Consider the following 14,349-nt stretch of genomic DNA (forward strand, 5'->3'; position numbering starts at 1 on the left):
AAGCCTTGGCCTTATATGGAGTTGTTTATTACTAGGAGTGCTCACCCCCTGAGAGGGTGGAAGGCGGAAACCGGCGCCATCCTAGGGCGCGGCTACACGCAGCTCCCTACAGTCTACCTTATAAAACAGCTTCTCTGAAAATGAAAAACATTGGCTTACATGAGGGGTAAACAATTGGCTTGATAAACAAAGGTGTGTTGGTGATGCAGGAAAATCACATTATTTCTTACTTCATCTGTGTCTGTGACAAACAATTCTGCTTTTAAAAATTTTTTTTTTTAGTAAAGGTCTACAGGGTCTCATTATGTAGATCTGACTCATAGTGATCGCCTGTATTCAGCCTCCCAAGCACTGGGATTACAGGCATGTGCCATCACGCCCAGTCTCAATTGCAGTCTCATCAAGCCCTGGGGCGGGGCTGGCACAGGAAGCCGGGGATTGAACCCTGGCCGCAGCTCTCTGCCTAAGCAGGCACTTAATCCACTGAGCTATTTGGCCAGCCACTCCTCCCTTTTTTTTGGAGATAGGCTCTTGCTGTGTAGTTCAGGCTGGTCTTGAGTTCACTATGTAGCCCAGGCTGTCCTCAAATTTGTGGTAATCCTCCTGCCTTAGTCTCCTGAGTGCTGAGTTTACAGGTGCGTGTCATCATGCCCAGTCAATTTTGCTTTATTAGAGTAGCAAAAATCAGCAGTTAGTTTAATGCTTTATATTTTTATTCACTACAGAATATTGATTTCATAAAAAGAATATAATCTGATACATCCTCATAGAACAACTTTCACCCTATGAAAAAATCAGCAAAACCAGCAGAAGTATAACTGATTATACAACACAGCAATGAAACCAAATGATCACACACAATAACTTTTCATTTGACATCTCAGACAAAGCATAACAGAGCTCGACAAATGCCAGTGCAGTGTTTGGGACCATTGACAAATATATGCAAGTGATGACACCAATCTTAACGCTCCTGAAATGCTCATTCTTTACCAGTTAAAACTAAAATAAATTGACAACACTGGCCAAAGACAAACTCCAAATCTGTTGAACAGGGGCAATATTTAATCAGAGGAAGAACACTGAATTGAGGACCATTACATTTGAACTCTTGTCTGTGACCCTGGATTGAGGATGCTGGGGAAGTAAGTTATGCTGCAAAGCCTTTACTTACTTTCAAAACAGAGGAACTAGATGGATAGTTCTTAAAGGGCATTCATGATTGTGAAGTCATTGACAATTTGTTTTCATGTTGCAAAATGAAAGCTCTATACTAACTTAACAGCTGATTGAAACTAGCTTCACTCATGCAAATTTGAAAAAAAAAAAATCTCTACCTTCTTAGCCCCATGACAGCCAAAGCCTCAAACTAATAAACTATAACAACAGGCTGCAGAGGAGGACAGGTGGCTCTCCCCAACACACAAACTCAAGATATAAAGTTTGAAAAACCCCACACTCCAAGGCTGAGACAGGAGGAGCACTACGAGTCCGAGCTGCACTGAGAGACCCTGTACCGAATAAATAAAAAAAGAATTTTAAAAAAATAGTAAAATCCCAAATTCGTGGTGATCAGAAAAGCTGTAATGGAAGAACTACAGGGAAGCCCTTCTTTGATATTAACATGAAGATTTACTAACAGAAGAAGCCAGGTGTATATATTAACTCTAATATAATTAAAATTTTTTTTCAGCACTGGGGATTGAGCACCAGATCGTTTGATTGAGCTACAACCCCAGTCCTTTTCATTTTTCATTTTGAGACAGGGTCTCGCTAATTTGCTAAACTGCCCAGGCCAAGCTTAAACTTGTGCCTCCTACCTCAGTTTTTCAAAATGCTGGGATTATAGGACTATAATTATTAACTGACTGAACATGCAAAAAATATACAGGCACAATGAGAAATCTGTGTATACTGAATATACATCCAAGGTCTGGCTGTACATGGGAGACTGCTGTAAACATGAAAATTAGGTTTATCAAGGAAGAATTTGGGATTCTGTTTACTATTGTTGACTCCTACTTCATAATCCATGAAGTCAACCTCTTTTACACAATCACAGAAACTAAGGGCATCTAGGTGTCCTTAAGGTACACTATCTATTCTTTATTTTTTCTAATCATATTACTCTGTCTTTTGCTTCTGAAAACCTGACTGAGGGGTTCTCATCATCTTCCTATTTGAAAATCAACTAGATTTTATTTCTTTGGGTCTAAGGTTTAAATCTGTCCTTATTTCTTCCTAATATTTTAATGTAATTCCTACATCAAATGTATTTCTACAACTATTAGTATTTACCTAGGATTTGCATGATAGAAATTAAGCCAATTCAATACACATGAATGCGCAAAGCAAAATTATTCTGAAAGTGTTAGGTTTTCTTAATATCCTTTCATTAAAGTACTAAAATGTTTTCTATTTAATAGTGGTGATGATTTTCAGCAAGGGCATGATCCTTGAAATATTTTCATGTCAAACTCAGCATTTTTCAGAAAACTTTCTCTTGTCTACTGTCCACCTACCATCCACCTCTCTCACTTGAGGTATCAGGCTCTGTCCTAGGAGGAGTTCTGCTTTTCCTCCTGACTGAGAAACCCTAATGCTGAAGACATGGCATCACCACTATGTATTTCTTGGGCTATGCCCATTTATAATTTGTATTATAAAACAATAGTTTTATATTTGTAATTCTAAATATGAAATTATTTTAATACTGCATACACTTTTTCAAACTCTACACAGTCTTTGTTTCCCCTCATTCCTAAGACTTTGATTTACTTCTTTATGGGGCATAATCTCTCTCTCTTGAGAATCACTGAAATAAAATCTAGCTTCTGAATTTATTACTAGTCAGGATAAAGCTCAAGAATGAAGTCTGACAAGATATCATGTCTGCATCTTTTTTTTTTTTATTTTTTTATTTTTAGGGAAGAGTCTACAGGGTGTTCAGGGTCTCACTACTACATCAGACTCTTAAGTGATTCTCCTGTTTACAGCCTCCCAAGAGCTGGGGTTACAGGTGCAGGCCACCATGTTCAGTCTCAACTGCCATCTCAGTGTGCCCCAGGGGTGGGACCCACACAGCAGGCCCAGGGATTGAACCCCTGGCCCCCCTGTGCCTGCTTGCAGGCACTTTAATCTGCTGAGCTATTTGGCAGGCCCTCATGTCTGCATCTTGTACTATGAATAACTACTACGAAGACAACAATATTCAATGTATTAATTATTGTAACTGTCCTACTAAGCTGTTTTGCGCAGGGGCCACGCTAATCTTCTCTGTATCGTTCTAATTTTAGTATATGTGCTGCTGAAGCGAGCGCTACTAACCTGTTTTGAAATTGTTTCATTGCTATTTCTTTCTTGATAAAATTAATTTTTAAAAAAGAATGAAGTTTGAGGGAATGGTATTCAATGGAAATACAGAAAGAAATTTTACTAGTGGATAGTATGGCACAATATTACAATATTGAACACTTAATGATTATTAAACCAAATTATTCCAATGTTATAGTTGAAAACTAATGCAGGACCATGTTTTAAAAATGACCAGCTGAAACCTTCAAGAAATTAAATCTTTTACGGTCAATTATGGAACAAATCACATTATTTTACTTGTTTAAAATATTTTTTTTCAATTGTGTGAACTACAAAGTTACACTCTTCCATTCCTACATCCTTACATTCATCCATTCTGATGTTCACACCTGAAAGTTTTGAATTTTCCCAACAAATTTTTATCAGTTTCTATCTCATTTAGCAACTTACAGTTGAATCTATAAAGTATTTCATAAAAATTGACTACTGTAGCAAATGTTGCTCTGATTAGTATCACAATATAAAGATTTAGAAGGAGAATAAAAAACTCTAAGTAATACTTCGAAAGTCTTCATTTGTCCAAATGTTGATGGAGCGAAACTTCCATATATTCTGAAACTAGATGATAATATAAATACATATAGAAGCTTAAAAACAGTTTTTGGAGAAAATAGGGGTGCACATCTCCCAAATTTTAGAAACGATTTCCTTTGCCTAACTGAAGCAGACAGGAGAGCGTGAATAGAAAGGGCGAAGCCAGAGGATCAGGACTGCGAGGGCTCGGTAGAACCCTGCGGCGCTGAGCCACCTCGTTCCTCCAACCAGGCACAACATTTAGAATGAGTGACACCAGGAGGGGCCAGCCTTGCAGACGTCAGTACTCTGCGTCGATGTGCTTGGCGATGGTGTTCAGCTGGATATTGCTGGTCCCTTCATATATTGCACCTAAAATGAAAGGGAGCAAAATAAATAGGAGTGGACCCACAGTTAAGGGTCATCTGAGAAATAAATGCTGTAAATATAACCTCTGCATTTGCTATAAAATTGCTACTGGTAACATCATTTAATGTCCCTAGAATATGGAGCTATGGGACAAAGTAATTTTGACTAAGAGAAGGCAATTTTCCATTAGCTGCATGGGCGTCCTGAACCAGCTCTTAACAGTTGAAGATTCTGGTTCCTCAACTATCAGTGCATGCACTCAGACTAGTATTAGGGAACGGGCAGCTTTGGGAGGCGCTGTGTTTATCTTCCCTTCTGGTAGCAGAGCCCTGGACTGCTCAGGCTGGACGAGGTGCTTTGCTTCTGAAATTAGAACATTGCTTCAAAGAATAGCATTAAACTACAATGATCACAAATACTAGCAATTTCAGGGAAAGAAAAACTAAGATAGTAGATTTTGTTGCAGTTTTACTAAAAGGCCTGTTGAGGCATTTTAAAAGGCAATTTGATATTTTTAAAATATAAATCAATTTTTTTTTGGGGGGGGAGTAGGAAGAAGTAGGGGAAAAAATTCCAGCCACAAAAGAGCCAATAAATGTATCCTGAAGAAACTGGGGTCTCCTTTGCTTTGGTACCAGTAATACACAATCAACAAGCACAATAGCTCAAATACCCAAAATGGTAAAGCAACCCAAATAAAATGTTTAAAAAAAATTTACTTACCAATCTTTGCATCTCGGAAGTATTTTTCTACAGGGTAATCTTTGGTGTAGCCTACTCCTCCCATCCACTCAATACATTTACTAGTTGTAAACCCTGCAATCTACCAAAAGAGATGCAGCAAATTACATATCGAGATCACTTAATTTATATATTATAAATACTTCTGCATGATATTTCTGTGTGATACTTTTAACAGAATGGTTTCACTGTGGTGATTAGAAGGATTAAAGTTATTTTAGAGGGCTGGAGAGATGGCTCAGTGGTCTAAAGCACCTACTTGGAACAAGCTTGGCAAAGCACAGGGACCGCGGTTCGATCCCCCAGCACCACATGCCAGCCAGCCCCGCCCCCTGGTGGGCTGAGCTGGCCACACACATACACACACTAAATAAAAATGTAATAAATAAATTTAAAAAAAAAAGTTATTTTAGAAATTAGCATTGTCTGTTTAGTCCTATACTCTAACCACTTCTGTAAAATATCCTATAATTCATGGATTATTTCCTTAAGAAAATCAATTCTTCATGGAGTTTAACCCAGAACCTTATACACCCTGGGCAAGTGCTCTACTACTGAGCTACATACACAGGCCAGAAAATCAGAATATTGTTGATATTCATATACTTGCCAGTAAGTGTCATTGATCAGCAAATATTAATTGACATTGCTTTCATGTCAAATACTGTACAACCCTGTGAGTATACAGTGATGGAGATGGAAGTCACTGGCCTTGTGATATTGGTGGCATTAGAAAAACACATTGAACATATAAGCATACAAACCCATAAACTTCCCAGGGCAAAAGAAAAGCCTTCTAGGAAGACTAATATGATTTATTTATTTATTTTATTTTATTTGCAGTACCTGGGATTGAACTCAGGACCCTACATTTGCCAAGCAGGTACTTATTCTACTGAGCTATCTCCCCGGCAGAAAGATCGGTGGGTTTTTTTGTTTGTTTGTTTGTTTTTTGTAGAACTGAGGATTGAACTCAGGCTCTTGAGCTTGGCAGGGAAGCATTTATTCCACTAAGACATCTCCCCTAATGTGATCTAAACAGTGAGACATTTGAGAAAAACTTGGTTAAGACCTACAGAATGAGTTAGAGCCATTTCAAGCTGAGGACTGGCACATGCTGAGGCTCTAAGGGATAAAGAGGACCATCAGTGTTGGGGACCGAGGCAGCCAGTGGTCTGGGATAACGGTGAGTTTTAAAAAGAGAAGAGGGACAGATTAGCTTTAGTGAATGGCCAGGATTCTGACCATTGATAAAGGCCCCTGAGGGCCTCCCACAGCCTAGCCAAGACGTCCACAGAAAATGAACAGTACCTCACATAGCCAAAGAGACTTTGTAGCTGTGGTGAGATTTAAATTTCATCCTGGAAAATCTGATGGCCCAATGTAAACACAAGGATGCTAGTAAGAGACAGAGGGAGCTAAGAGTTAGGTCAATAAAGGCAATGAACACAGCAACAGAAGGTAGAGCCACAGAGATATCTGAGCCTGCTAATGACTGGGTGTGAAGATGGAGGAGGAGGCTGCATGTCAAGGAGTATGAGCAGCCTACAGAAGCTTGTGGGCTTTTTCTTCAGAGCCCTCAGAAAGACAGTCCTTCTGATGCTTTTAGGCTACGTTTAGGTTCATTTCAGACTTCTGCCCTCTAGAAGTGGGGAGTATTGAAATGGCATGGTTTTAGGCTACTAGATTCTTGGTGATTTGTAATGGCACTGACAGGAGATTAATAAAGAATATTTATTGTAAGAAGCCACTAAAGGAGATAGCTCAGTAGAATAAGCACTTGCATTGCAAGCGCAAAGGTCTGAGTTCAATTCCCGGTCTCTCCCCACCAACCCCCCAAAAAAGAAGCCACTAAAAGCTGTAGTGATAGGACCTCAGGCACATTTTGAAAAGAGTCAGACTGGGTTTCAGTGAGCAAAGGAGTGGTTAGGTCAACAATAGTTTGCTTAAGAAATGACACATCTTGAGTGGATGGGATGGAAGAGAGAAAAATATATCAATTCAAGAAATCTTTTGTAGGTAGAATACATAGGAACTAACTATGGGTTTGGTATGGGGGAGATAGGAAAGAGATCAAAATGACTCAGGTTTCTGACGAGTGCCCTAGGTGGACAGCGCAAAAAAGTGTTGGATAATTTAGCAGGAACTCACAAGGGCACTTGAGGCAGAGATCAAGTTTAGAGTTGGAGAAGTTAAATGAGTATTTAAAGCCTGAAATGAGTCAGACTTACTGCCACGGCCAGAAAGCAGCTGCCAATAATGTGGCTAAATGCTCTACAAAAGTCTCACATGTTCATAGTATGCATATGTACAAGTGGGAAGCATAAAAAATATAGATGATCTTTTCTTGGTATCTTTAATCTTACTTGATTCTACTACCAGCCCATCATTTTCTATGGCAGTTTTTCTGCCCCCATGTGAAATGCCGGAGTCTGATGCCATCTTCAGAGGTCTTCTCCACAGCTTCCAGCCACTGACACACTGTGCTACTCATGAGATCCCCAAGACCCCACAAAATTAAAACGTTTTCCTCTGGCAGCTTTACTTTTTTATTTTTCTAGCATAAAAATTAAAAAGTCTTTGTTATATTTATTGAGAAACAACTCTAGGTTAAATCAGCACTTCAATGAAGAAATCGCTAAGAACAGATTTGAAAATAAATGAAAACTCACTTCCTTTTTTTTCCTTACCTCTGATGCATAATACTTGGCCATAGCTGCTTCTTTTATGAACGGCCTCCCCGCTTCTACAAGCCTGGCAGCGTTGTACGTTAGCAATCTCGCAGCTTCTAGCTGGGTGGCCACATATGCCACTTGGTGTTGGAGTCCCTGCAATATTCAGGCAGAATATTATTCAGGTTGCAGAATTATGATTTCTAAGACACAGCTTATCTTTAAGTCCTGCCAAGACATACAACACTAATAGACTTGAAATAACACAAAAGAAATTCACATTCATTTATTTTAAAATTTTTAAAACATCAGAAGTATCATGAAGCTCCCTTTTCCTAGAAAAATTTCAAAGTTCATATAATTCTTCATAATTGTTAATGCTTAAATAAAATATTATCACAAAGTCAGGTTTAAAAACTTGGCTGTTTTACTTAATATTTATCTTTAACTCTCTTTATGATCAAAATTAAACATGAACCAAAGCCTAGCACCTTAAAACTGACTATGCTTGCTTGAATTGAGAAAATTTTGATTTTTTTTCCCTATGAGATCAAGGCATTGTACATAGATTAAAAGAATGAGGGAACATTTGAAATATCAACTTTTTTCCTTCAGGTAACTTTATTAGAGAGAGTCTACAGCAATAGCTAATCATAGGTACCAGTTCCTTTAGGATTATAGAAAACAGAAGAATAATTTTAAAGCCAGCCTTTAAAAAAACCTGCTAGGGCCGGGGAGATGGCTCAGTAGAATAAGCACTTGCCTGGCAAGCTCAAGGGCCTGAGTTCAATCCCCAGTTCTGCAAAAACAAACAAAAACAAACAACAACAAAAAAAAAAAAAGAAAAAAAAAAAAGAAAAGAAAAAACCTGCTACTAGCCAAAAAGTTTAGAAAGTGATGGATGCTGTTAAATTATAATAAGAAAAATAAGTGACTTAGTGAGTCAAAATATAAATTACAGTTATCAGCAGAAACTGGAAGTACAGGTACAGATGATTACTGCAGGCCGTCACATTTCGTGTCTGACCCATCCATTCACCCAGTTGTTTATTCAGCACCTACTCGATGCAAGGCACTGAGCAACGGAGGCATGATACCGAGTATTACAGTCAATTTCCTTGTCTTCATGATCCGTACAATCCAGCAGGGAAAACAGACAATTAAACACACATAACTATGTAATGAATGTTGATTAACACAGAGAACCTTAAGGCAAATATTTAAGAATCCTAGAAGGACCTTTCTTAAACAAAAAAGGAATAAGATGAAGAAAAATAGGTTATCCTCTCGGTTTGCAAATATCCTAATGCCCTGTTCACTTCTGTGACATTTAACACTTGTAAAAGAAGACTGTTACATATATGTAGGGTATGAAACATAAAAATAAACTGAATGCCCACAGTGCTATGCATAGGGTACCCATCTCCTTCCTCATAATTCACATTTTACTTTATGGCGTCTTTTGAGAAAAAGAAATTTGATAGTTAAGTCCACCATTACGATTGGTCTCCATAATTAGTCTTTGTGTCTTGTGTCTTTGTGGGCTGTTTTGTTCTGTCACTCTGCTTATTTTTATACTAATATCACCATTCTAGGCATTTCAGATGGCTTTTTGTATGGAATTCAGGGATTTGAGTATTCATGCAAAATATATTTCAATTGAACCCCCAGTCACCACCCACACCATCTAATCCGACAATCACAGGAAGGACCATGAGATGCAGAAGAGCAGCTGCGGCGTGCCTCCTGCTTTGTACAACCTCAAGTACTGCTGAGTATTGGTTCCTTAATTACATGGTAAACCTAGGCCTGCTGAGGAGAACATACTCAACAAATATATGCCGAACAAACTGCAGGAAAGAAGAATGAACAGACTTGGTCACTATTCTGAAGGTAAGAACACATGTAAGGCCAAAAATAAACCAGATGATGAGATGAAATAGGCAGAGAAACTCAGTACAAACTTCAGTCAAAGCTTTATATAGTTAACGATGTTGTTTTTTAACATCAAATTTTTATCTTCAGAAAAACTCATCCAGAGTTGCTAAGCATGGTGACACACGCCTATAATCCCAACTCTTGCAGCCTGAGGCAGGAAGGAGGATGGCTATGACTTCGAGGACAACTTGGCCTAAATAGTATGTTCAAGGCCAACCTAAACTATATAGCAAAATCCTGTCTCACAAAGCCAAAATAAATTAATTTAGTTAAATCTATCCAGACTAGGCATCTCTAGAAATGTTGTGATTATACCTATTAGTAAATCTAACCCATATATATGTATCTCTCACTTCAATCTATGTGGAAGGCGACTCTGAGATCGTATGTAAGTATAATGAAATAAAATCCTGACCAGAAGCCAACATGAAACCCTGTCATTCTTGCACATACTATAAGAGCTCTATGGTCTTGGAAACCCAATCATCCATGCACCTTACATCCTGTATATAGGATGGAACGACAACGTGACCTCTGCCAGTCAGTGGCCAATACTGCCAGGCATGGTCCTTCCAGATCTTAGACTTACTGTGCATAGCCACAGCCTCCTATCTCTACCCAAGAATAATTGGGTATTTTCATCTAATGCCTAGTCTTTATAAACTTGATGACAATATAATATCACAAGGCTGCTTGTGGAGAGCTGCTAAGGACCGCGCCTACAAGATGGCGCTGGTTTCCGCCTTCCACCCCCCGTGGGTGAGCGCTCTCTGTGCACAACAACTCCTTATATGGCCAGGGCTGCAGTCATGATTCGCTTCCACATATGCTGGACCCATGGGCAATCCCCACGTGGTACACTGGGATTGGGCTCGGGAGTATATATTAGCCAAGGGCTGGGGGATTGGGAAAGAAGAAGCTTGCTGTAAGGGGCCTGAATAAACCGCTGAAGGAAGAGCTGTGTGTTGCGTCTTCCTTGCTGGCGAGGTTGTGCGCAACAAGTGGTGGCCCGTACGGGGACTCCATCTCAAGCCATCAGCTCAGAACCTTCAGTGGTCAGGGGGTGCACCGGTAAGTCCCCGGGTAAGTTGGGGATCCGCGACAAAAGCGGGGTTTAGGGCTCCTATCTGTAGATAAAGTAGGAGCACCAAGGTTCGCCTACGAGCGAATCCAGTTTGCCTACGAGCGAACTCCGAAGTGAAAGTATAAGTTGAATCATGGGCGCGTCTACTTCGCACCCAATTTTTTGGCTCTACAAGAGCTACTTCATTCTGAAAAGCTTAAACTAAAGAAGAAAACCTTAGAGAGGATGGTCCGATTGGACTTTCCTTGGCATATCCTGTTTTTCAGGACGCCCAAGGTAATAGATACCATGATCCCCTGGACTTCAAGACGATAAAATCCTTGGCTGAATCTGTTAGAACCTACGGCGTTTCAGCCGCAGTCACTGTCTCCCAGGTGGAAGCCTTTAGCCGCTACTGCATGACCCCTGGGATTGGAGTGGTGTAGCCCGAGCGTGCTTGAGCCCTGGGCAATATCTTGATTGGAGAACCTTTCTAATTGAGTTTGCAGGTGAGGAAGCAGCTGCCAATCAAGCTGCAGGTAACCCTGCATGGGATAGAGATATGCTGTTAGGTCAAGGTCGTTTTGCTAATCAGCAGACGGTTTATCCAGCTCAGGTCTATGCGCAAATCAATGGGATTGCCATCAGGGCCTGGAAATCCTTGCCAAATAGAGGGGAAGTGGGAGGCAACCTCACTAAGATCATACAGGGCCCTACTGAGACGTTCTCAGACTTTGCGACCCACATGATAGAGTCCGCAGGGAAGGTCTTTGGGAACGTGGAAGGCGCGAGCCCTGGACACTCAACTGCAGCTTAATGCACAATTGAAGGGGGGACTCCTGATAGTCAACCAAAGGATTGATTTAATTCAAGAACAAGTAGATGTCCTTTGGCAGGTGGCACAGCTTGGCTGTGAATGGAAGTACCCTGGGCTATGTATCACTAGTGTGCAGTTTAAGAATTTCACTCGTGCAGCTAATCTGTCTCGCCAGCTCTCGGCCCACCTTATAGGACAATGGAATAGCACCATTGACGCCCTTCTGGAGCAATTGAGGGTGGCGATCACTGCAGTGAATTCGACCCGCATGGATACCAGATTCGCAGAAGGACTAGCATCCTTACTCACAAAAGCCATGGACCACTTGAAGGAATGGGCGGGAGTGGGGGCCCTGACTGTCATGATAGTGCTGCTCTCCCTGGCATGTTTGTGGTGTATCTGTCGCATGAGGTCTCAGCGGCGGTGGGATGCAGTCATGATAGCCCAAGCCTTTGCGGCCGTCGAGGTTGGACAGTCCCCCGGTGCTTGGCTGGCCACCCTGGCCAAGTAGCCAGCCAAGTAGCACAGGCTGTGAGGCAAAGCACTGCACTTGGCACCCAGTGGAGCTGGAAGGCCAAGAAGGGTACGTCTGATTGCATGTGAGTTTGATGCCCTAAACTCCCCACCTCTACGGAAAACGGGTATCGGGCAAGTCGCATTGTCTCTGGGTGGAGAACGCCTGGACCACAATGCTACAGAGCCTTTGCACAGCAGAGATCAGACCACTGCCCTTGCTTGTTGCAAAACAAAAAGGGGGAACTGTGGAGAGCTGCGAAGGACCGCACCTACAAGATGGCGCTGGTTTCTGCCTTCCACCCCCCGTGGGTGAGCGCTCTCTGTGCACAACTCCTTATATGGCTAGGGCTGCTGTCATGATTTGCTTCCGCATATGCTGGACCCATGGGCGATCCCCACGTGGCGCACTGGGATTGGGCTCGGGAGTATATATTAGCCAAGGGCTGGGGGATTGGGAAAGAAGAAGCTTGCTGTAAGGGGCCTGAATAAACCGCTAAAGGAAGAGCTGTGTGTTGCGTCTTCCTTGCTGGCGAGGTCGTGCACAACAGCTGCTAGTGTGTTAAGAAACTATACTTTGAAATTGGTGATATTTAAGAGGAGGTTTTGCGACCATACAATGTAATTATTCTACTTCAAGTTGCCTAAAGTCTTGGTAAGTTGCCACTCCAGGCTGCCCCTACCCTGGCAAAAATCTCAAGTGGACAAGAATTTCCTTGCCATCAAGGAATCCCTGATTGTCTAGGGAGCTCCAAAAAGCCACTCAGTGGTCAATGGACAAGACTGGTATTTCCCAAAATGCTTTGCTGAGGGCATCTCAGCTGCACCTGCTACAGCAAAGTGTGCAAGTGCCAAAGTGTCCTCTGAAGATGGCCATATGGTCTGCTCTGAACAGGAGACGCGCAACAAGTGTTGCCACTACTGAGCACTTGTGATACTGATGCCATGTACTAACACTTTACGCGTTCCTTAAAAACGGAAAACACTATACTGCCTATACTGTAATATCATAGGCAAGGCAGTTAAAGCTTAGAGAGGTGCTTAAGGCCTAAAGGTAGGCACGCTGAGCATTCCTTTCCAGAATGCTTCAAAGTCTAAAGCTTTCTGAGTATCAGTATGATGCCATGAATGGAAAATTCCACATAATGAAACTTTGTTTCATGTAGAAAATTACTAAAAATATTGTATGAAATTACCTTTAGGATCACTAGATATGGTGTATATAAATATAAATGATACTTTTGTTTAAACTTCAATCCCATTACCAGGACATCTTATTACAATTCATGCAAATGTCCCCAAATCCAAAACTCTCTGAAATAAGAAACACTGTGGTCCCTAGCATTTCAGAGAAAGTGATACTCAACTTGAAGAACTGGTGTTATGGTTTGTGTCTAGTTGTCCCCCCAAAGCCTCACCATAAGTTATGGGGCAGATGGGGCTGGAGGAGCAATGGGTGGCTTAAGGGGTGGGGCCAGAGCACCAGGGTGGGGCCAAGGAGTGGGGCCAAAGAGGCAAGAACTGTTAAACTGGCTAGCTTGTGCTTTCTGAGAGACCTGGAGAGGGTCATCCTGGACACAGCAGTGCCCCAGCCTCTCCCCCAGTGTCTTGAAACCTCCACTAACTGTGAGCTAAATACACCTTTCCTTCCCTAAACTTGAGCGTCAGGTATTTGTCCCAGAAATGAGAAAAAAGTAACTAATACAGAATTTGGTACCAGAGAAGTGGGGTCATTGCTATGGCTATTCTTGACGATGTAGATTACAAGCTTTTGGGACTGGCTTATGGGAAGAAATAGAAAAGGTTTAGAGATGTCACCTACACTGGAAGAGCTTCAGCTCTTCTGTAAGGAAGATTCTGGTCAGAGCTCAGACCAGAAGACTGATAGAAAACCTGCCTGCAAAGACCAGGCTGGGGAGGTTTCTGCAGGGAAGAAGGACTACATTGGTTGTTGGACTCCCGATCATTCGTGTTTTGACTTGGCAGGACATTTGTCTGAATTTTTCCCATGTCCAGAGACTTTGCCTGAGAATGAGATTAAACACAGAGGACTGATTAATCTTTCTAAGGAAATCTCAAAGCAGTCAAATATTGGAGCAGTGGCATGGCTGTTGTTGGGGGCTTTCAGTCAGATTTATGTTGAGCACCAAGTGCAAAGAGCCCAGCAGGATGATATAAAATGTTGTGAATCTGGTCAGAAAGGAAGCTCCAGGCCAGCCAAATAGCTCAGTGGATTAAAGTGCCTGCAAGCAGACCAGGGGCCAGGAGTTCGATCCCTGGGCCTGTGGTGCCAGCCCTGCCCCCAGGGCATGCTGAAACAGTGACTGAGACTGGGCGTGATGGCGCGC

General features: G+C 41.6%; 1 protein-coding gene and 1 pseudogene across 1 annotated transcript in view; both read right to left on the minus strand.

Annotated features, from left to right (window-relative positions):
• Positions 1–3,219: 3,219 nt before the first annotated feature.
• On the minus strand, positions 3,220–3,320 carry LOC111815053 (annotated as a pseudogene).
• An 87-nt stretch (positions 3,321–3,407) lies between these two features.
• The window catches only part of Acadsb (acyl-CoA dehydrogenase short/branched chain), a 50,104-nt gene continuing 39,162 nt past the window's right edge, over positions 3,408–14,349 (minus strand). Inside the window, exons 9-11 of the mRNA XM_004625742.2 lie at positions 7,689–7,826; positions 4,981–5,080; positions 3,408–4,260 (exon numbers count right to left, since the gene is read on the minus strand). Coding sequence (XP_004625799.1) covers positions 4,190–4,260; positions 4,981–5,080; positions 7,689–7,826 — 309 coding nt within the window. The 3' untranslated portion in view covers positions 3,408–4,189. The remainder of the gene's footprint in view (positions 4,261–4,980; positions 5,081–7,688; positions 7,827–14,349) is intronic.

This window comes from Octodon degus, unplaced genomic scaffold (genome assembly GCF_000260255.1).
Source record: "Octodon degus isolate 3935 unplaced genomic scaffold, OctDeg1.0 scaffold00010, whole genome shotgun sequence".
NCBI classification, from domain to species: domain Eukaryota; kingdom Metazoa; phylum Chordata; class Mammalia; order Rodentia; family Octodontidae; genus Octodon; species Octodon degus.